The 22,579-nt window shown below is 51.6% G+C and overlaps 8 protein-coding genes across 8 annotated transcripts; 5 read left to right on the forward strand and 3 right to left on the reverse strand.

Annotated features, from left to right (window-relative positions):
• Window positions 1-514: 514 nt before the first annotated feature.
• Z518_00463 (uncharacterized protein) lies at window positions 515-3,877 on the forward strand (the record flags this gene model as incomplete). Its single annotated transcript, XM_013421066.1, has 1 exon — window positions 515-3,877. The coding sequence occupies one exon, from the start codon at window positions 515-517 to the stop codon at window positions 3,875-3,877; it is 3,363 nt and encodes a 1,120-aa protein (XP_013276520.1).
• A 721-nt stretch (window positions 3,878-4,598) lies between these two features.
• On the reverse strand, window positions 4,599-7,020 carry Z518_00464 (uncharacterized protein; the record flags this gene model as incomplete). Its single annotated transcript, XM_013421067.1, has 6 exons — window positions 4,599-5,443; window positions 5,549-5,838; window positions 5,944-6,174; window positions 6,257-6,728; window positions 6,797-6,861; window positions 6,920-7,020. The coding sequence occupies 6 exons, from the start codon at window positions 7,018-7,020 to the stop codon at window positions 4,599-4,601; spliced, it is 2,004 nt and encodes a 667-aa protein (XP_013276521.1).
• A 438-nt stretch (window positions 7,021-7,458) lies between these two features.
• On the forward strand, window positions 7,459-9,395 carry Z518_00465 (uncharacterized protein; the record flags this gene model as incomplete). The annotated part of the gene is made up of 4 exons (XM_013421068.1): window positions 7,459-8,277; window positions 8,324-8,500; window positions 8,588-8,964; window positions 9,059-9,395. 4 exons carry the CDS (start codon window positions 7,459-7,461, stop codon window positions 9,393-9,395), a joined length of 1,710 nt encoding a protein of 569 aa, XP_013276522.1.
• A 189-nt stretch (window positions 9,396-9,584) lies between these two features.
• Window positions 9,585-11,227, reverse strand: Z518_00466 (uncharacterized protein; the record flags this gene model as incomplete). Its single annotated transcript, XM_013421069.1, has 3 exons — window positions 9,585-10,893; window positions 10,965-11,082; window positions 11,137-11,227. 3 exons carry the CDS (start codon window positions 11,225-11,227, stop codon window positions 9,585-9,587), a joined length of 1,518 nt encoding a protein of 505 aa, XP_013276523.1.
• Window positions 11,228-12,671: 1,444 nt separating this feature from the next.
• Z518_00467 (uncharacterized protein) lies at window positions 12,672-14,037 on the forward strand (the record flags this gene model as incomplete). Its single annotated transcript, XM_013421070.1, has 2 exons — window positions 12,672-13,176; window positions 13,229-14,037. 2 exons carry the CDS (start codon window positions 12,672-12,674, stop codon window positions 14,035-14,037), a joined length of 1,314 nt encoding a protein of 437 aa, XP_013276524.1.
• Window positions 14,038-16,159: 2,122 nt separating this feature from the next.
• On the forward strand, window positions 16,160-17,095 carry Z518_00468 (uncharacterized protein; the record flags this gene model as incomplete). Its single annotated transcript, XM_013421071.1, has 1 exon — window positions 16,160-17,095. One exon carries the CDS (start codon window positions 16,160-16,162, stop codon window positions 17,093-17,095), a length of 936 nt encoding a protein of 311 aa, XP_013276525.1.
• Window positions 17,096-17,986: 891 nt separating this feature from the next.
• Z518_00469 (uncharacterized protein) lies at window positions 17,987-19,021 on the forward strand (the record flags this gene model as incomplete). The annotated part of the gene is made up of 1 exon (XM_013421072.1): window positions 17,987-19,021. The coding sequence occupies one exon, from the start codon at window positions 17,987-17,989 to the stop codon at window positions 19,019-19,021; it is 1,035 nt and encodes a 344-aa protein (XP_013276526.1).
• Window positions 19,022-20,622: 1,601 nt separating this feature from the next.
• Window positions 20,623-22,236, reverse strand: Z518_00470 (uncharacterized protein; the record flags this gene model as incomplete). The annotated part of the gene is made up of 3 exons (XM_013421073.1): window positions 20,623-21,402; window positions 21,455-21,990; window positions 22,041-22,236. 3 exons carry the CDS (start codon window positions 22,234-22,236, stop codon window positions 20,623-20,625), a joined length of 1,512 nt encoding a protein of 503 aa, XP_013276527.1.
• Window positions 22,237-22,579: the final 343 nt, after the last annotated feature.

Below are 22,579 nucleotides of genomic sequence, written 5' to 3' on the forward strand. Positions count from 1 at the left end.
GTGTGAATCTGAAGGACGCTAAGCCGCCGAATGGAGTTTAAGGGGGTGTCCCCTGCGGCCAGTTCCGTTATCCCCTGCTTGTTCCTGGCGCGTGGATCCAACTGCTACAGCACCAGCGCTCTCCGTACAGTGCGCTTCGATATCAGTTCTGCCACCCAAAAAGAAAAAAAATAAAAGTAAAAGTTCACCATCTCGACGTCCTTTGCCGCCCTCTCCATCGACTCGCGAACCCCTCCCTTAAATCCTTTGTCTTCGATCCTCGACCCTTACCGGGACCACGATCAATCCCCCTCAACACTTTTTTTATCCTGCACGAGCCCACCTCAACCCTGGCCGAAGCAACTGTGAAGCGACCGAGTTCCATATCACGAGCCCAACCCCGTTGCCATGGCCTGACATGAACGGAGGCATCAATAATTGATGAAGAATAATATCGCCTCTTCGGGCTTTGAATTGTTCTCCTCGTGTATGCGGTGGATGTGCCGACCACTCCACCGCGTAGATCTCTCTTTCGATGCTGGCCATTGACACCGTCTCTGCGGTGGGGTTCAGAGATACAAGTCTCTCCAAGATCATGGAACCTGATCTGCCCCAGCTGGCCAATACTCGAATCGCTCTCCTTCCTGAGGATGCCACGCGGTCAGGACGACCCGGTCGTCATGAAGATGCCGAGAGAACCCGCGCCTCCAGTGAGAATGCTCGACTGAACGGTGAACGGGGAGAAGGCTCCCAAGGCAGGGATGACGCTCCTCTTCAGGTGGAAGAAAAGCCGGCCGGACCCAACACCACTCGGGAGTTGACTCTGCTGTCTCTCGAAGATACCACCGAATTGTTCAGGAAGAAAGTCGCCGATGCGAGGCAGGATACCGAACATGCTCTTGCCGGTAGCGAAGCCGTCTCCGATGCGGTCAGGCCCAAGCTCACCCTCGACCTGGGGCATTCCAATATTGCGAGACTGCCCGAAAGTGTGGTCGATCTGATCAAAGCGGAAGTGGAGAGGCTGTCCTTATCTCACAATCAAATCTGGCACATTCCCCTGCGATTTTCGGAATGTTCCCATCTCCGGTACCTGAATATACGTTCCAATGTCTTCCGCGAGATTCCTCGAGGAGTATACAAGTTGAACCAGCTGGAGATTTTGGATATCAGTCGCAACAAGGTTCGAAAGATATCAGGCGACATCCGGAACCTCAAATCTTTACGCGTGTTCTCCATTGTGCACAACCGAGTGGAAGACTTACCGACCGAACTTTGTGAGATGACCAAATTGCAAATATTGAAGATTGCCGAAAACCCGTTACGGTTTAAACTGAAAAAGATTGTCGAAGCAAAAGAATCCGAAGTGTCCTTCTCGGAAATGACCGATCACGAAAGAGAGACTGCCATCACACTGGAGATCAAACGATATTTGAGGGACCAGCACCCGGTGGTCACGGCCCTCGATGTTGAGGCATCTCTCGAATGGGAAGAAAGCCCGATGAACACACCAAAGCCTTTGAAACGAGTGCTGAGTAGTAGGTTTCCCGTCATCCCGAGCACTGGCAATGTGGAACCGGCATCCGAAGGAAACAAATCATCCCCCACTCACGCCAACCCACCTCCCATACCCACTCGTTCACATTATCGAATGACTTCTGGAACTCAGAATATCGCTCTTCGACGGCCGGGAATGGCACCATTGATGGGCCCGAATAATAATGAACGGAATCGAAGCAACAGTGAGAGCGTGCTGCAAGCATCTGCGGCCGCTCGGCAGAAACGAATGGGGATGCTGCGAAAGGAAAAGCCGGAACTGGATAGCATCGATGAACTCAAAGTGAACAGGAACAGTCATCTCCGAGGATTCAGTCATGGCTCGGTGCTGAAACGGAATGGGGTCTTATCCTCACCCGGTGCAACGAGTTCGTCAAGTCCCAGCAGTCCAAGAGATGTCCGAAGAAACCGGCTGGCCTTTGTGAAACGATTGTCGAGCCTTCCGGAACACAAGGTCGAAAACGAATGGAACAGTCCCGTCATCGACGGTGCCAAAGGCATTCTCTATGCGCTCTATCAAATCCACCCACGCATCTCGGGCATCATTGCCGCCATCAGGGGAAAAGACATTCGAAGAAGTACCCTCGAGTTTACTTTCTTCAACGCGTCAACTCACGTTGATCGTCTCAACGAGGCATTGGAACAAGCCGATCTGGCTGACACGGAGGATGAAGATGCGCTCGAAAAGATCGAAGCCACAGTTCGACGGGATTGTGCGACTTGTATCATGGCGTACACGCATGTGACGGCACAATTGCGGGATAATGTGAAGAAAATTGTGGCCGGGACGGATGCTCGATATGTTCGCACCTTGATGCTTCTTCTCTATGGAAGTATGATGGAAGTCCGAAATGCGATTCGAAGCTTTGGAGCCGAAGCCAAGGTTACTCCAGGTCTCGGACATCGAAGGCAGTTGTCCAGTGGAGATACTCATCCCATCCAGACAATCCCTGAAGAGTTCAGTACGCCTTCACCACCGGTTCGAGCTGCTACACCTCCCCCCGACGGAAGAGGACCTTCGAGACAAGGGGGGAGACTGCGCAGTGACACGGCCATTCAACATCCAGTGGCCGAAAATATTCCGGGACATCAGCCGAATGCTGCACAAGATTCCAATCCAGCTTCTCTCCCGACTCCCATCCACCTGATCGGCACCACAATCAATGGGACCATATCGACCGGCACCTCATCCACATGGTCCAATAGGGGCACGCCGACCTCTACTTCCACCTCTACGAGCACGAGGTCCAGATCAGATTCACGCACCGCACCCATGACGGACGGTCTGACATCCTCATCTGTCGCCAGTACTCCTCGTTCGGGCGAAGGATTCAACCTTCCAGCACCGGCTCCTTATGTGGGCCGCGTAAATCCTTCGACTGGTCTCACCGACGCGCAAGAGGAAGCCGTGTTCGAACAGATATTCCTTGCTTTGACCCGGGCCTACGATGCAGCTTTGCATACAATACCAATCGCCAGAGCACAATTTCTACGATGTCTCGAAGCGGCCGACGAAAATCGACAACCCAAACCCGTCCATGAATTATGGTCGACTCTAGTATATCGATGTAAAGTGTGCATTGAAGTCAGTGAAGCACTCCAAACCAGACTGGTCAATATGCGTCTGAAAGATCCTCACATCCACGCGGTTGCCACCGGGAGTGGACGACATGATCCTTCATTGTGGCTTCTCTGCAAGAATTTCTTGATGAGTTTTATTGAGCTGCTCACGGAGATGCGTGAAGCCAAATCGCTTCGTCTTCTGTCACAAGAACTCATTACGATGTTACGACCTGTGCAAAAAGCCAGTCGAGAAGCGGGACGTTTGATCGAGACCAGTCCATGGAGATATTTGACCGACAGCGCCACAGCTGCAATGCCACCACCCAGTGTGTTTAATTCGAATGCTAGTCAACATACGACGGTTCATGTGAATGGGAATGACGGTTCTAATGGCACCGTGGTCAATGGTAATCTCTCGGGGTATTCGACCTCGTCTCAGCTCAACAACCATACCGTTCAAAATCCTTTCCCGCCTCCACTGGGACCGGTCCCGCCGGTACCAGGTCCATCATCCGCCACCACACCAAGTACAGCCACCAAACAAATGACCAATGGTTCTGTCAATGGAGTCAGTCCCGTTTCGGTCCCGCTACCTGCCACACCACTCTCTGCCGCTCTAGGTCCAGCAGCACAGGCAACGGTTCCGATTCCTACGCCGGTGCCGAGTACACCGGCCAGTGCATATGGTGATCAATTTTTCAAGGGTGATGTGTTTCAAAGAGCTGATAGTCTGCTGAGCATGCCTCAGGCTGGAACGGTGAATTTCTTGAATCGGCGGTGATCTAAACGTGGAGACAGACGAATTCAAGGTAGGATAGCTCAACTAATGTGGTGTTGGATACCGATAAGAGTCACTCGAGAAGGAACTACGACCGATTGTCTTGACCGAATCACCTTAACGCGACAAACAAATCACTGTATCACAAATCGCTTGTCGTTATATCGTTACTGTCGCTTTCCCCGGCTGTCAGCATCATTGGATTGGGGGGCTGAAATTTTCGGTCCTCTCTGCTTGGATTGGTTTGGAATGGAGAATCCCCTTTGGCTTCAAAGTGAAGAGAAAATAGGGGGAACGTACTTGCCATGTCTGTCGTTCTGTTCTGCATTGGATTGGATTGGCTGGGCCACGAAACGAAACGACATGGCATATTCACTGTATTTTCCGTTTGGTGGGAAACGGAAAAAAAAAAAAAAAAAAAAAAAACCATGTGAAAGACTGGCTGGATAGATAAATGTCTTGTTTGTATGCCCCGGTATGGTGTGCTCTGAAATGCGACGAAATCGATGGATGGAATGAAGAAGATGAGAGAGACAGCCGTTCTTAAGTGGCGGAGAACATCGTTGGCAGTTGGTAGGGAAGACTGTATATTATGATATATAGGTAAGTCTGGCTTATATGCAATGGAATGGAGTGGTGATCAGTAAAAGCTGCTACTGCTGGTTCCCCTGTGCATATACTGCTCCTCTTTTTCATTTGTTTGAAGTGGCCAAACTTTGGCTGGCTACATTTGAAAAATACTATTCATACTACCGGTGCTCATATTCATATTTATCATGTTCAACGTGTCTGAATCCGTGAGTCCGACCCAAAAGAGGTCGTTGATTGGATCCATGTCAAATCGATTAAAGGCTTCGAGGGATGTTTGTTGTTCTTGGGTGAAAGATTGGTGGAGGCCAGGGAGCATATTACCCACTCCTGTTGTTGGAGCGTGTTGCTGTGAAGTAGTGTTTGCAGTGGCGTTGGTGGTAGGGCCGAGGAAGGAGGAGGTATTAGTATTGGTGATAGACAGCCTTTTCTGCGTACAATTTTGATGACAGATCTTCACGTGTGCCCAGTCGGTCGCGAGACGCTTGAAGAAGTGCCAGTGATCTCGGTCTCTGTCCCTGCTGTCGCCACTTTGTGGCACTCCAGCACCGCCATTACTTACTCCGCCAGAAGCGTCGCTTGCGGTGTTGTTGTTGACTGGGTTGTGGCATGTGGTGACTAGGCGCCGCAACTCCCTCGTCCTCATACATAGGGTGTCAAGACACTTATACAACCACGCCGCGCGCTGCGACGCCTCCGGCCCAGCACCGCCCGACCCAAACGTCGTCGCATCCAAAATAATACTCGACTTCGTACAGAGCATGATGCAGAAATTCAGAGCGCGCCAGTCTAGACTTGTCCAATCGGCCATGTCATCCAAGGTCAGCTCGAGGACTTCGGACAGGTATTTCATGGCCGAGACGAAGCATTCATAGATTATGGAGATGCGGGTGACACTGGGAGTTTGGCCCTGGAGGAGCCCGTACAGGCCGACTTCGTGGATATACGCGCGGCCGGCGAAGTACCATTGTTGATGCCGAGCTGTGTTCAGTTTTCGTCAGTAGGGTTACTCGAAGAAGGTGGAAGAGAAAAATAAAAAGGGAAAAAGGGGGGGGGGAAGAATTATAGAGGGTATCCTATACAAACCATTCTCATTCTCGGACGTTCCTACCGGCAACGCTGCTCTCCAATCATCCAGGTTCTTTGCCAGTGTTTTGACGAGGATCTGGACCTTTTCATCATTCAAGTCTCCGAATTTCTCTTTCGAGTCTTGATCGAACACGTCGGTGGTCTGTTCGGCGATGTGGAAGGAGCGGACTTGATGAATTATGGTCGCGTCGGAAGCGTATTGTGGATCCGCTGCGAGAGAGGCAGCGCAGTCGTCAATGTATTGTGTGTATGTGAGTGGAGAAAGTTTGCGGAATGTATAGTAGCAACTACCAATCAACAAAATCAACCATGTGAGTACTCCAATATACGGCTTCGATGAAAGGATTTGAGCCAGTGATGGGAGAGTATCTCTGTTTTTTGATGGTACTTACAATATGGAAATGATATAGGCTCCAGCTAGAGCTCTTCGAGCTTCATAACACCAGAATTTCGATGACATGGCTTCGTTTGTCGGGGGCGGTCCAGCGCCGGCGTTGACGATGATATCGTGCTGCGTGATGCTCATGGGTCTCTGCGTGATGCCGAGTTCGACGGCCAAGGATGCCACGAGAGATCCATGTCTGAAGGCCTGGTATGCGAAGGGCGTAGCGTACCAATGACACCTGGGGGAGAGGAGCCCGTGAGTGAACATGGGATAATCTTCTAGCCCATGGGGAAACCATGGGGAATGCAATGCGTTCTTACCAGCCAAAATAAACAATGAGACCCTGCAACAAATCCAGCGATCTTTCCGACTTGATGAAATATCTTTCACCCAGTTCTTTGAGGAATTGCGCTTGAAGAGGAGATTGGACGATCGGGTTTCTCCAGGTCGTGACAATGAAGATGGCCTGAGCCAGCATGGGCCGTTCTTGAATCACGGAAGCCGCCTGACATGTCTCGGGGACGATGACATAGGGGAAGAAGCTCTGGGACATGCGTCGATAGTGGCTGAGGAGAGATTCGCATTCTTCCAGAGACAAATTTGAGATCCCCGAAGCGTTGGTGGGGAGCGATTGGATCTTGGTGGAGGCCGTTTGTGACTGAATATCAATGATTGAAGGAGGTCCCCCCGATCCAGGTCCAGATGTCTCGTTTGGGGAACTATTCGCGTTTCGTTTCAACAAGGACAAAATCTCAGAGTAACTGCTTTCCAGTTGGTCCACTCGGCCACGTACTTTTTGGTGTCGGAATTAGCATGAAGAATCAAGCCCCTGAGGTTGTCGTGGTTGTGAATCAACGTACATCGCGCCTTCCGCTGTCTTCGCTTGACTTCGGGGATTTCACAGTTTTTGCCCAGCCTCACACACCTATGTTGTTTAGCACCATCAAGAATAAATGAGCCTGTCGATCAAGGTCAGTACATACCGATCACAGCTATTGTCTTCGTTGTCCTGGTTGGGCACGCATCGCAGCTTCTTCTCTCTACATTCCCGACACGCGGGATGCCTCCTTTCAAACTCGGGCATTTTTCATTCCTGTTCCGTCTGCTGATAAACGCATCGAACCTCAGTCGGGGTGTTGGGTTTATATCCGGACATTCACCAGGGTGAGCATATCGGGCTGTTCGGCTGCCGGAAGCAATTTGTGGGCCGAGGCACCGAATCCGAAACATCCATTGCACCCGTTCTAATCGACCAACGCCCAAATCCCTGCCAGGACGTCTCCATTTATATGCCGCTGTCCCCAAATACTTTCATATCTCGGGGCGAGACCCGTACAATTTGGTCTGTGATGCCGAAGGGTCCTTTGGTGGGCGGCAGTCTGAATCATGGAGGCACCACGGTTTGTTCAAATATATCTTGTTCTGTCGTGTATCGTTCAGTCTCATCTCTTCCACTCCAAAAGCCCGTTGCGTTTCTGAGATATTTCTGCTTGGTGCCAGCGAGAGTATATATTTGGCTCGAATGGACGTTTCGTCAGCATACACCCTGGGTCATCCCGAACCCGCACCAGTCCAAGTGGATGAGAAACAGCCAGATTCGAGGGACGACCAAAGCAGCACTGATATCCACGACGACAACGCGCCACCGGAACATATCCCCATCGACCCTGGCCCTATATATTGGTCGCAGCATACCCTCCCCAAGAGACCATGGCGAACGCGAGTGACGGATTTCGCCAAGATTGCTGAAGCCCATTACCGTGGCAGCGGCACTCCCAGTGACCCTTTCATCGTACAATGGCTGGACGACGATCCGGAGAATCCCAAGAGTTATCACATGTGGCTCAAGATACCCATCACGGCTCTCGTGGCTTTCATGACTCTTTGCGTCTCGTTGGCTTCGTCCGCATATACCGGTGCCTTAAAAGATATCATGCGCGAATTCCACTGCAGCGAAGAGGTGTCGCTGTTGGGCCTCAGCACCATGGTTCTCGGTTTTGCCTTTGGCGGACTGGTATTCGCACCGTTGTCAGAAGCCATGGGCCGTCGTGACGTCCAGCACGTGGCGTTGATCTTCTACACCATGTGGACCGCCGTCTGCATCGCCGCCCAGAATATTTGGACCCTGATCATCTTTCGCTTCTTCTGTGGGGTCCTGGGGTCGGCGGTCTTCGTCATTCCGGGCGGTCAAGTCGCAGATTTGTTCGAATCCGAGCAACGAGGGGTCGCCATCTCGATATATGCTGCAGCGCCATTTTTGGGGCCGACATTAGGTCCTCTGGTCGGAGGATTCCTAGCTGAGGGCCGCAGAATGGCGGTGGGTCATGGGTCTGCTGGCATTGTACGCGGGCGTCCTGACGTGTTTGGGCATCGTGTTTGTCCCGGAGACGTATGCGCCCGTCCTCCTGCGAAGGAGGGCACAGCTGTTGTCTACCGTCACGGGCAAATCTTACATGACTCAGATCGACATGGAGCATCCGCTCGTGTTGAGTGAGGTTGTCAGACGCTCTCTGGTTCGTCCTTGGGCTCTATTGTTTCGAGAGCCGGTGGTTTTTCTTTTTACGGTACGCCATATACGAAATGCAACACACGATAATGCCATACGAGAGAACTCCTTGGGCCCCGTTGGCCCGTGCCAACGTGTTCAATAGATATACATGGGCGTCGTATACGGTACGCTTTATCTCTGCTTTGCCGCATTTCCCATCGTGTTCCAACAAGGCTATGGCTGGAATGCGGGGCAAGGCGGCCTTGCTTTTCTCGGTATCATGGTCGGCATGCTCATCGGCGTCGCTATTATCGTCTTTGATAACAAGCGCTATGCCCGCCTTCACCGGGAGGCGGGGGGATCCGCTCCGCCCGAAACTCGTCTCCCGCCCGTCATTCTCGGAGGAGCCTTTACCATTATTGGACTGGCGTGGTTCGCGGCAACGAATGATCCCGGCGTCCACTTCATCGTACCGATTCTTGCCGGGGTCCCCTTCGGTGCTGGGTTTCTTCTCGTCTTCATGTCGAGTACGAATTACTTGTACGTCGACCATCATTCTCTCTCTTTTTTGCTTTCCCGGCTCCCAGTCTTCGATATCAATCTTGGGAAACCACTTTACTAACGGTGTCCTGAGAATCGACTCGTACGTCATCTTCGCCGCCTCCGTCCTCGCCGCCAACTCCATTCTGCGCTCGACGTTCGGCGCGGTCTTCCCTCTTTTCACCATCTACATGTACCGCGACCTGGGCGTGCATTGGGCGTCTGCAGTGCCGGGCTTCATTGCCCTCGCGTGTTTCCCGTTCCCGATCATCTTTTACCAATATGGCCACATCGTCCGGCGCCAGTGCCAGTATTCGGCGCAAGCCGCGAGATATTTGGACAGTTTGCAGAGTAATTTGGAGAGGAAGCGGTCGAGAGCGTCGGCGGACGCTGAGGCTGCGGGTAAGAAACGAATGGAGAGTGCTGTATGAAAGAGAGGATGGAGGTCGTGTAAGACTAGCTCTGATGTGAACAGCATCATAGATGATTTTTCATACCGGACGGCAATGGCAATGGGAATGGAGTGCACATAGATAGAGATAGGAAAGGAGACGGCTGTGTCTGAGAATGGGACGGAAGGATACCTCCGATTTTTTATGTGCTTGGGAATATTTGATGGGTCACTCGCGTGCGAAAATCTCCCCTACCCACCGGGTAGCATTCTCCTGCATCATTGTTTGTGCGGTCTGCTGATCCACTGCGGTGTGAGATATAGTCTCGTCCGTGTTCGTGCCGGGAGAGACCTGCTCGGACAAATGCACTCTCTCCTCCGCTAGCCCTTTCTCTCGGCCGAAGAAACATGCTCGTCGCATCAGCTCAGCAAGCTCGCTGCCTTGAGCGCGCATCAAGGCCGCTTGACCCTGAATCAGATCCACCGCTTCCGCATCGTCGGAGACAGACGGCGGCTCAGACACGGTCCCGGCCTCCCGTTGGCCGGATATGAAGATTTTCACATACGGCAGCCTCACGGATTCTGGTCGTCCCACTGAAGGCCAGCGACAGAGGACCTTACGACGACGTGGTGGGGGTCTGGGTTCTCTCGAGGAAGATGGTGTCAATCTATCCGACGCTACAGTGCTATCAGAGTTACTGACTGCGGAGGGAGTGGATGAGAGAGATTGCTCCGACGATTCCGTCGTTGTAGTCGAAGAGGGCGAGCTCGCTGAAGAAGCCGATTGATCCCAGTAGCCGTCGGAATAGCATTCGGCATCCCCGCCTTGAACTTGATCCAAGCCCATCACACTCACCCCCTGGTCGCCAACCGTGTTCTCGAACGGAGTATCTCTGCCCGGGGCGCGTAGAAACAGCAGAGGACTCGCACAGGGATCGAAGTATGACGACGGAGTTGAAAATAGTTTTGCCCGCAACCGGATCAAGGCCTCCGCGGCGGCGATGACAGATTGATTGTTGGCACCAAATCGTGCGGCGATCTTATGTTTCTGCCTCTGTCGTGGTGTATGTGATGTGTCCGTCGCGCGAGGCGGTTCCACCACCTCATCCAGTCCAACCCAATCTACCATCGGCGCAACCACGGCCAAGGCATGGATACGATTGGGCTCGGTCAATGCTAGCATTGTCGCCAATGCGCCACCGATGTGGCTGCCCAAAAGGCATATCTTTGGTTCTCCGTCTTGATCTGCGTTGAATGGGGATGTCGAAGAGGTCAGGTAGCTCCAAGCAGTTGACACATCGTGAATGGGGACTGGAAAGCAAGAGTTATCTTGGGACGAATCGGTAGATTCTCCATTCTGGCCCAGTCGGTAGTTGATCGTGACCAGTGACGTCTCCGGAGGAAGAAGGGTATGCAAATAGGATAGACGGTCGATGGATGAGGGGGCTACTACCCCGATCGAAGGTCCAGGAGGGAGATGAATGAGCACATTTCGCGGGCCTATTGGACTTCGTACAGACGCATGAGGTCGTATCGCCCTGCCTGGGTTGTTAGAGACGAAAATCAACCTTCTGAGCCGTACGAACTCAAGCTTGATACGTCCACTTACGCCGATGGGCAATTCAATAACCTCGTGTTCTGGTGTGGCAGGGGGGCCGCGTGAGGCGATTTCTCTGCGAAAGAGATGACTGTAGCACCTCGTTCGACCGTGAGTATATTGTACAGTACTGAAGAAGCCCGACGATCCTCGACAGCCACGGCATAAACGCATCACATCTCACAGCTTGGAACCCATGCGCACTGTGGGATTCGGGACGGTGCCATAAAGGCCGCAGTTTGATTACGGCGGAACACTGGGTACAATATACACATACGGTGGAGGGTGGAAGGTAAAAGGTACACCCTGCGGAACGCAGGTCAGACAGGAGCAGCGCATCGGCTTTTCTTAATCAGTTCGTCTACCCCTTGGCCTTACAATCTGTGAACGTGGTTGAGTGCATGTGCTGACTGGCCCTATTATAGTATAGGCCGATGCCCAAGAACGCGGAACAAGCTGCTCTTGTTTGTCCACCCCCTCTTGATTTCTACAAGGGGCCTGGTAATATTGTCTAGCAGCCTAATTGCACAGGCCTCTTTTATGTCCTACTCGGCTGGGCCTGGAGACTTTTTTTTTTTTTTGTTTTTTTCAGCTTTTCCATTTAGTAGATGCTATTTCTGCGATGAATATAATCATCATCTCACCCCATCCCTTTCTACTCGATGACAGGCCTTCTTGGGATTTGACAATATTATACGCATCCCAGTTTGGATTCCATGGGATGCATGAGCTGTAAGGCCAATAACACTATGTGACGTCGCTTATCTAGTTCAAACACCTTTCACGGGTACTCCCATACCCTCTCCCTCCTACGTTGTGTGCTTAACCCAGCAAGTCAGTACACCATTGAACTACTCCTGGGACGGTGGATTAATTTTCATCCCGGTCTCACGGAAAAGTTTCTTTACTGTTACTCTGAAATTGGTGGCTCGAAAAAGGTAGACAATGCTCCTCTAGTGACTGAATGGAAGGATGGACAAGCAGGGCCGGAAAAGCTGTGAGTTTCTTTGACTTCCAGATTCCCAGTCCATTAATAGCTTCCCGAATAACACGACGGAATATGGAGCTGATCCCTCCATTAGGACTGGACCTATGGAGGTGGTCCATAACCTCTCGGAGTATTCCTTCTTGCTGACTTTGTATTGGGTGACCAATGGAAAGACTCGTATGAAATTGGCAATGCAGCCCCTCAGAGCGCCTGAAGCGGATGGAACCGGTAGACGGACTGTTGACCGAGTACACTTTACCTGCGATGCTTGCTGGTGTCCTGTTCGCAGGAGCTCAAGACGAGAATAAACAAGGAGCTGCAGCATCCACTCCCCTACAGGCTTGGCTGTGGCTATGATGAGAGGAATCCTGTCATACTAGGAACGAATCAACCCGACAATAGTATGTCGCACAACATGCGAAAAAGGTGTTTGCAAATTTGGAGCATCAGTGTACACCTTTCGACACTGCACGCCTCAAGAGTGGGTGGAGGTTTGGATTCGAGGCCCCTTGGTATGCCCTGCATCTCTTGTTCCGCCACATTTTGCCCACAAATACGGCGGCCGTCCAGGGCAAGAAATAGGACATAAAGATCTATGGTCGTCGATAACGGATATCCCCAGAGGCCAGTACTTTTCTCATTCAAATCTTATTGATCATAGAGGAATAGAGAACAAAAAATATTCTCAATTCGCTAACTCATCTTCCAACCAAGTGATTGACGACTTCACGATGGAACGCCCCCAGACCATCCATATTTTTCTCCAGACGCTTCCCGGCTTGACATTCCCACCGGTTCTTTCCATAAGCAATCCTGACATCACCACGATCTGGGAGCTTCAGAACAGGATCTTCGCCCGACTACCAGAATCAACTCGAAGTCAAGGGGTCTATGTTACCACGACCAATAATTGCCGCCTCGATGATGCAGACGACGACACTGTTGCTTCCAGCAGTCAGAATTCAGGCATCCTACCACTCCGTCTTTGTGCTCCCCTGAAAGGTGGATCTGGGTCCGGAAGTCGACGCCCACCTGCCTCGGGAAGTCGACCCCCCCGGGTCCCAGGAAGTCAACAGCCACCGGCCTCAGGGAGTCAACAGCCACCGGTCCCAGGAAGTCAACGCCCCCCGGTCCCAGGAAGCCAACAGCAGCAGGACTCGGGAAGCCAACAGCAGGAAGACTTGGGAAACCAACAGCAACAGGGCTCGGGAAGTCAACATCGACCGGAGTCGAGAAGTACGAGAATCCTGTACCATGTAAACTTTGAATCAAATTAATGATCAATTAGGTTCCTCACACTATCAGCTTCATCCGATTCCGGGTGTTAATGAGGAAAACCCAGAATTGCAAGAGTATTTCGCTTCAAATATGCAGGGGCCGCAGCCTGAAACAGGTGCCCATCCTGGCTCCTTCGTCACTTCCGATGAGAGCCTGGGAGGAGCCAGCGCAGATCCAGAGAGCGAGAGTTTTCCTTCGCCACGTTCGAATCCCTTTGCTGATGGTAAGGCGCATGGCTTCCATATCCCCGGGGCCCCGGGAGGTGGTGGAAGCGGTCAAGGCTCTGTTCGATCTGCTGCCTCAGGACGAGGCCGTGGAACTTTTTTAGCTAGCCCTTCCATCCGTTCTTCCTCTTCAGGATGTGTATCTTCCGGACGTGCGTCTGGGAACTTTCCTCCACCACCTGGAAGACTCGACAATCCAGATGCTTTTGGCACTTACTGGAGAGAAGATAGTCATGGCAACGTTGTCGGTGTTCCACCGGCGACTCATGAACAACCTCAATCACCATACTACGGGTACGATCCTCGCCAGCAAGCAGATCAATATGACCAATTCCATCATGGCAATCAAGATGCAGATCAGACGTTTTATGACGACAATAGCGAATACCAGACCTTCTATCATGATGATGGGGATGGTAGCTCGGGTCAAGTTTCTGGATATCAGCCTCCACCAACACATCCAAGTGTTCCATATGAGCCGAATTCGGCGCCCCTAGATTATGGTGAGGAGGATGATCAAGGTTATGGGTATGATGACGGACAGGATCCTGGAGACGATAGCGGTGGATATTATCCTCCTGTTCAGCACTATTGACAGCAGCAATTAAGAAGATGATGAGTCGGAGCCATTGTCGACGAAAACTCGGGGAGTTGATGGGGAGGATGTTATTTGGGTTCGTATAGACTTCGGAGAGCGAACATAGATTTGAAGTATCCGGGTCAGTTTCGATTTGGAATTTATTGGCTCATCCTTTGGAGGTGATATTTGCACCAAACTCTGCTGCCAGAGCTGAGGTCCGGTCGCTTTATTTCTGGCATTACCTGTGGATCTATCATACTGACTGTTGTATGAAAGGGGCTCCCGCTGTGACTATAGGTGGCCCACGTGACCCTTTGACGGTCTGCCAAGGTTTGTAATGACCAGGGGTCTTCGAAACACGCTAGTAACCCTCAGATACTATATAGTCAGACGGCCCCTCGGACCTCTTCGAATGCCAACTAAGTCATCACACCGCAGTATGATATGTGTCACGTGTTACGCTAGTCCTAGTTGGGACTAGCCCGCTAGAGTGCTCATTGACTACCTCTTCCACACAGCCCTCAGAACAACAAGGCACAGATAGACCAACGACGACTTCAGTCAGCCTTTGCCATTGCGATATTCCCTTTCTCCTTTCTTCCCCATCCTGTCCCAGATATGACAAAATGAATAACCCGCCATTTCTATTGGCACCCACTTCAGTCTTCTCATCACCCTACTTCACTTTTGCCTTCACGTTGTCCTTTCAATTTCTTTTATTTTTGACTGCCATTGCTGACATTTGTTTCGCACAAGATTTAAGCACTCTGAAGACTTCCATCTCTTTCTCGGCCGTCTTGAACCGTGTTCAATCGAGCAGATATTATCGCGAGCTACCTTCGAGTGGGTGGTTCATCTGTCAACCGGGGTCGACTATCTCTCTGTCAAACTGGGTGCAACTCGAGATGTCTTGAATGCTCTGTTCTCTATCTACTTGTCGAGGTATTAAGGCTTCTTTTATAGACGTGCGAATACTACGTCGTTACACAGAGCAACCATCAGTAACGTCGTCGTCCATGGAAACCTCTCACCAGTGTTTCAGCTGTGGAGCCTATACACAATAGCCCTTTGTTCAACACTCTCACTCTCGTTGACGCCATGTGCCAACAGCGGCTCAAGCTGACCGAGACCCTCGGTGGAGGTTTCTCCCGATGCGAGAGGTGAATCTGCCGACAAAACGGTCAGATGAGCAGGTGGACGAGGGAAGCTCTATCCGGCCCAGACTCCACTGAGTCTTTTGATGTGAAATCTTGGAATTGAGATCGGTCCGCTCCTTTCTCCACATCTCGTGACTGGGTCGTCCTGACTCCGGCATAAGATCGCGCGGCTTTGGTCAGGCACAGCACCCATGGTACCTAGGACTCGCAAAATCTTGCAGTCCCAAGCAGGGTGCTTTTCGAATGCTAGCAGGTTTGGCTCAGCATCTCCAGCGATTCTCCTGATATCAACAGTCAATCTAGCGATTATTAGCTAACCTGGCTATATAAGTGACCTACATCCACTCTTCTCTCCTCTTTAACCATAAGCATGTATCGTAGATGGCATTCCGTTTCGAACCTAGCGTTGACATTGATATTGTAGCACTTCCGTATTCGCTAGCAGCCTTACGCGGCTCGGCAGGTGCTGAGACTATCCTTCCTGCTTCAGATGCACTTGCCACGGACAAGTGACCATAGCACGGCGAGCGGTCAGCATAATAGACCTAGGAGTTCTCCACTTCCGCTCGTCGTATTGAATCGGAGCCGTCGACAAGGATTCCGACCACGTGGAACGGGGGCCTAACAACCCCCTCATACACATTCTCTGCCTTCGACTACGGCAGCGTCCGTCCGCAGTCGTCCGAGTCGACATCCGCCTCATTCATCTCGAGCAGCAGTTTAACAAGCCGCTCGTGCTCATTCTCCGTTGTTTACTAAGCGGCGTCCAGCTGTTTACTAAGCAGCGTCCAGCTGTAGTAGTCCTTTAAATTGACGCCCCCCTGATTGTCTTGAGTAGTACCCTGATGAACTCTTCATGTTTGTCTTCTGCGATAAGTGCTTCCTTAAGGACTATCATCAATCTTGAAGTACTGTATAGGAAAGGGCTGAGATTCACCAAATCAACACCTCAAGACCTTTACCTCAAACCAGCCTAGAACATGTCCAAGATCCTTGCGGTCTTTGGCGCTACCGGCCAACAAGGCGGTTCAGTCATTGACCATGTGCTGAACGACCCAGAGCTCTCCCAAAAGTACAAGATCCGTGCCATCACCCGCGATGTCAGTTCGGAGAAGGCCAAGCTACTCAAGGAGAAGGTCGAAGTCGTTCAGGGTGATGTGCTCAACCGAGCCTCCCTCGAGACAGCTTTGACCGGCGCGCACACCGTCTTTGCCATGACACCACCTTCATCCGGACGACCCGACGGCTTGGAGGTCGAGTACAATAGTGGCAAGATGATTGCCGACGTCGCCGTCGAAAAAGGTGTCGAGTACATCATCTTCAGCACTCTGCCGCCCGTCAGAGAGATCTCTGGCGGCAAGTACACCAAGGTCACCCCCTTCGACGCCAAGGCAAAAGCTGAGCAGTACATTCGACGCCTTCCCATCAAGAGCGCCTTCTACTCACCGGGATCATTCATGGAGAATTTCCAGTCCCAGGCCTTCTTGGCTCCACGCCAGGTTTCTGATGGTACATGGGTTATGGCCCGCCATACTTCTCCCAAGGCCCAGATGCCCTTGATCAACGTTGTCGGGGACACAGGCAAGTTCATTGGCGCCATCCTCGCCGAGCCCGACAAGTATGAAGGCAAGACGTTCTGCGCCGCCACAGCACTATACAGCTTGGAGGAGATAGCCGCCCTTATGTCCAAAGCCACAGGCAAGACCATCGTCTACAAGCAGATCCCACTTGAGGACTTCAAGAAGAGCTTACCGTTTGGGGTTGACTTCTTCGTTGAAGCGTTCAGCTACGGAGAGGAGTTCGGCTACTACGGCCCAGATACTGAGAAGTTGGTAGCTTGGGCCGCTAGGAACGCCCGAGGCCGACTTTCCACTCTTGAAGAGTACTTGAAGGCATATCCTCTTCAACTCGCATAAACGAACACTATGAGACCGCGCAGGCCGAGAGACAAGGAGAATTGTGTATTCCGTGTTGAGAAGACTCCGATTGAGCTTCTTAGTCTCGTCGGAAACGCCTAACTGACTTTCCATCCATATTCCTTTGGCCTCCAGCCATGATGGGTAATTGCTGTTGAGAGAATGGATAGCTGTGCAGTTCTGGAAATAGGGTGGGACTGGACCTGCACATGGTCTTTTCTTTCTTTCTCCCAATTGGGACTTCACCCCCTCGAAAATGAGATAGTGAACTGCGTGTGTACATAGACAGAGATTGAACATGTCATGGCGAGAAGTGTCTCGGCATCAGTCAACTGAGCCTGATTGAGCTAGAATCAGATAAGGCTTGCTTCTTCATTTGCTTTTTGGTTCATGGTCTGTGTGTTATGGCATTCTTGAAGCGAGCCGGACACTACTGCCATTAATCTCATCACAAATCATCTCGAAAACCAATACTCGTAGCTGAGGAAAGACTGCGGGAAGCTCAACATGGAGAGTCCCTTGGAATAGACTGGTGAGGTCAGAATTTCAGGCCATGCTCTGGAATCCTTCATCTCCTCCACTTCCCCGCACTGCATGAACGTGTTCGGTCAAATGGGCGCCGATCAGATATACGAATGATCTGGTCTCCAATCACCAGGGATCCGAAAGAGGAGGGGAGGCCAGCTGCGTCACTCTTTTCTCGGAGAGACTGAGAACGAAGATTAACTATCCGTTGAGATATCGAATTGTTCCACTTGTTGTCATTCTATCAATTTGTATCGAGAGAGCCTTCCGGAGAGTCGCCCGCATACGGCTTTCAAGGCTCTACAGTACAGCTCCAGCTCCTGAATAACCTTCAAAGGGATTGCCCCGAATATCCATCAAATCACCATGAAAGCCGTTCGCGTCGTCGGTTATCACCAGAACTTACAACTGGATGAAGTTCCTGAACCAAAAATTTCTTCTCCGCTGGATGTCATTGTCCAAATTGGTGCTGCTGGCGTCTGTCGCACCGATCTGCACATCCTGGAAGGCCAGTGGGAGAAGAAAAATTCCGGAGTGAAACTACCATACACGATCGGGCACGAAAATGCTGGCTGGGTCCATGCCGTGGGCGACGCAGTCACGGGACTGCAAGTCGGCGACAAGGTCATCTTGCATCCGCTCGTGACCTGCGGATTGTGTCCAGCGTGTCGATTTGGGAACGACGTACACTGCGAGAATAGCTCTTTTCCTGGCATCAATTGCGATGGCGGCTATGCCGAGTACCTCAAGACTGGTGCCCGGAGCGTGATCAAGCTAGACCCCTCGCTTGAACCGACTGACGTGGCCGCACTCGCCGACGCGGGTTTAACTGCTTACCATGCCGTTTCTAAAGCAGCACGTCAGCTAAGACCGGGCAATGTGGTCGTTATGATTGGTGCTGGCGGGCTCGGCCATATTGCAATCCAGGTAATGAAAGCCATCAGCGCGGCAACGATTGTGGTCGTGGATCGTAACCCGGACGCATTGGCACTGGCCAACAAGCTCGGTGCAGACCATGTCGTGCAGGCCAGAGAGGATGATCGGTTAGTCAAAGACGTCATGGCTCTGACTAAGGGTAAGGGAGCGGAGGCGGTGATTGACTTCGTGGCGGAGGATGGTTCGACCGCAACGGGTATCCGCATGCTTCGTCGGGCAGGCTCCTATTACGTCGTTGGATATGGCGAGAACATCGACGTCCCGACTATCGACATCATTTCAACCGAGATCAACTTCATCGGGAATTTAGTGGGCTCCTACAATGACCTGGCGGAGCTGATGGCGCTGGCCGCCCAGGGCAGAGTAGTGTTGCACACGGCCATATACAAGCTTGAGGAGTTCCAGCGGGCTCTAGATGATCTGTCAGCCGGCAAGGTTCGTGGGCGAGCTATCCTGGTACCTTGAATGTGACAGTGAGAGTTGGGATTGTGCCTGATCCGTGGGCATTGAGCGGACGATTGAACATTCACGACGGAACATGGAGGACGAATCAATAGGAGGTTGTTTTATCCGAGTGGCAAAGCTCTGACAGGTGTTACATGGAAGGAACTCAAAACGCCCCCTTCTTCCAGCCAATGCCCACGGCGACCCAATAATATGGGGTCACCACATTACTCTCGCACTACGTGTCGAGGAGTGGTTCCCTCAAATAGAAGGAGCTCTTTGAGATTGATGGATGGGAAGTCGAGTCTGACGTGCTGCCCTTCAACCCGTATGTACTGGTTGGTTTTGATTCCTTTTCTGTGTCTCATGCATGCAGAGTATGGTGATAGTGCTGACGAGCGAACTGGGCACCTCATTACGAGGCACGCTCCCTGAAACAGCCCAATATTAAATTATATAATTCATAGTTAGTGCGGATGATAAGCGAGCTCATCACTTTCCGACGACCCCACGACCCCTCCACTTTCAACACCAAATTTTTCCACAATGAAACCACGTGGAAATCTCGGCATTAGAGCTGCTGCAAAAGTGCACAACGTACCTTGTATAAGGTTACACCGCCGACGTACCGGCACACTTGCACGAGGATGGCTTACCCAATTCGCGAGAACTTACAGAAGTAGAAGAGGAGACACTTGTGCGACGCATACTTGACCTTCTTATGTTGTGGCTCGCTATATCATCGAGAAATTGTAAAATCGTCACCTAGTTGGGTGTCGTCGTGGATGGGCAGCTGTCAAACTGGGTATGCCAAGAAAATATGAATTGAATGCTCCGTCCGTTCAGCAGCTGGTCCTGCCAGGTTGCTGGTATTTATACACGTTTTATTGACCCTTTTTCTTCTCCTATTCCTACCCCTATACTCCGTATCGTACATAGGAAAGGGGCACTTGCTACTATTCAACCGTTCAACAGTAGCCCTTGATAGTGATCCTCCCAATGCCTCTTGACACCATCAACAACTAGTTGGTGTTACATCTTTGGCTAGTTCTTCTCGATGTGGGCGGACCGCGGGATGGATGGAGTATCATTGCTGCCCCATAAGCGGGGCTCTCATCTTTGAGTGTATCGGGATAACATTGTTCCGGAGTATTTCCATGCTTATGGAATAGAGCATTCTCGTATGGATATGGAATATGGAATATGGATAGAAAACCTAGAGCGTCGAATGAGCGGCGGTGCGAATGGCAGATGCCAATGCGTGCCACTCCCTGAAAATGCATCAGATGTGAGTTCAGTGGGCGGCTCTGGTAATGGCAGGGTTAAAGAAAGTCATTCTTTAATCTCTTCCTGAATCCGCAAGAAGAACTGGACGACGATGATGGATTGCTTGTTAGTGTGTAGCACGGTCGGTGGCGTGAGTCCCGTACCCTTTACCGATGTGTACAATAATACGATCAATGAAACTCAAAAGACCGGCATGCGCCATTCCCCAACAAAATAAGAATTGTACTGATCGATATCAGATCTGTCATGTCATCAGTCATTCAACAGCCAACACTCTTCCTCTCGTCGTCTTGTCGTCATATCCTGCCAGTGATGGACACGACTGCGCCCCTGTTCTACTTCTCGGCTTCTTTCACGGTCACCCTAACTCCCTTTGAATCCAGACGTGCACTTGGGAGGAAGAAGTCGTGTGCAAGCTTCACGTCTGATACATCTGTCTCGAACAGTTCAAAATCATACTTGCGAAAGAGTGTCGCCAGACCAAGATGAATCTCCGCCGTTGCGAGATTCACGCCCAGACACGACCTGCTCCCCTTGCCGAACGGAAAAAACCACCGATCCATATTCTTATCCAACTGCCATTGTCCCTGCACGTCCCGGGTGAGCCAGCGCTCCGGCTTGAACGCGTAGCTGTCCGGGAAGATCGCTTCATTGTGGTTGTGGTCGACGATCGTCAAGCTCACCGGCGTCCGCGCGGGGATGGTCCAGCCTTGATACTGAAGCGGCTTGTCCCAGAGACGGGGGCTGCGCGCTGTAACGCCGTAGGAGAGACGGAGACCTTCACGCGCGCAGGCGTTCAGATACGGCAACCTCTCAACATCCCACCAGTTGAACGTGCTAGCGTCAGACGTGCGAGGAAGCGCCGCGATCAGTTCTGCTCGAAGCTGCTCGTAGTCGGAGCGCGACCGGATGAGGTGGAATGCGATCACGGACATGGCCCACGAAGAGGTGGTCAGGCCAGCGGCGACGAGGAGTTGGGCTTCTTCGTTCAGACGGTCGATTTGCTTCTCTCGGGGAGGCAAGTCGCTGCGAAGAAGTTCGTATAGGATCGTGGGATGGTCGGGGTTCTCTTTCGCTGTGCTCGATAATATCGCTTTGAGTTTGACGTCGAAGTCCTGCGGCAGACTGGTTAGCGGCAACGTTGTGACTCTGGTGCGCTGTGCTGACCTTGGCAAGCTGTAGGACGAGGAATATTTGTGGCTGCATTTTGAGAACAAGCCATTCTGGAAGGGAGTTCATCAAGGGGTATAGCCATTTGAATTGCAGAGCCACATGACCTACCTCGGAGGCTGCCATGAATGGCTCATGGAACGTCTCCTTAAAATCTGGGGATTCGAGATGTCGGTAGGATTGACCAAAGACATAGGTAGTGATGACATCTCCGGAGAAAGCAGTCAGAGCTCGATTGATGGCGAACGGACCACCACCGGCGACGTACTTGTCGATCTTACTACAGAGGATGTCGAGCTTCTCTCGGATGACTGGTTGAAAATCCGAGATTCGCTTCTTGGAGAAGAGCGGAAGGAGTGGCGCCTTGCGAAGTTTGTGAAGATTGTAATCTGGTGTGGAAAAGATGGAACGAGGGATGTTGAGCCGATTGCTGAAGTAATGGTATTTATCGACTCTGCCAGGCCCGTAAAGGGTATCCCAGAATTCGGAGTCGGAGACATGGAGCTCGTACGGGTTGATTCTCACAATAGGCCCTGCGCATCGTCAAGCATCCATCAAAGCACCTTAATGCGAAGACTCTTACCATAATTCTTATGCAGCTCGGCGATGTGGAAAGTGAATTGACCACGGAGGATGACGTCGTAGTAGAACTCATACCACCGAGTGAGTGCGGCAAGCTTTGGGCCCGGAAATTTGGCGATGGGACTGCAATAAAGCCTATAGACCGCCAGCAAAACCAAATATGCAAAGAATGCTGCGGCAAGCAAAAGGATGTACATTTTGAAAAACGGTTCCTGTTCAATGATAGATAACTCAACCTCTTCCGTTCTTCAGGATAATTCTGAGAACATGGGGTCTTTTCTTCTTCGGGATCGGCCGCAAAGGGTGTTCGTTCGTACAGCTGTCCAGGTCTGGTATCACAGCACCCTCTACCCGAAGTGCGTACAACTCAGGTGGCGTGTTGGAGTGAAATGTTGCAACAAGCTCCCGGGAACTTCGGGAAACATCCCCGTGGTTAGCGGCGTTTAGACCCATGGCCTAGTGCAACAGGGACGCATACGTTAAGCCAATCTTTGTTGAACAAATAGTAGGGCTAGGACGGCGCTAGGTCCAACGGCAACA

The sequence above is a fragment of the Rhinocladiella mackenziei genome, assembly GCF_000835555.1.
Source record: "Rhinocladiella mackenziei CBS 650.93 unplaced genomic scaffold supercont1.1, whole genome shotgun sequence".
Lineage (NCBI taxonomy): Eukaryota > Fungi > Ascomycota > Eurotiomycetes > Chaetothyriales > Herpotrichiellaceae > Rhinocladiella > Rhinocladiella mackenziei.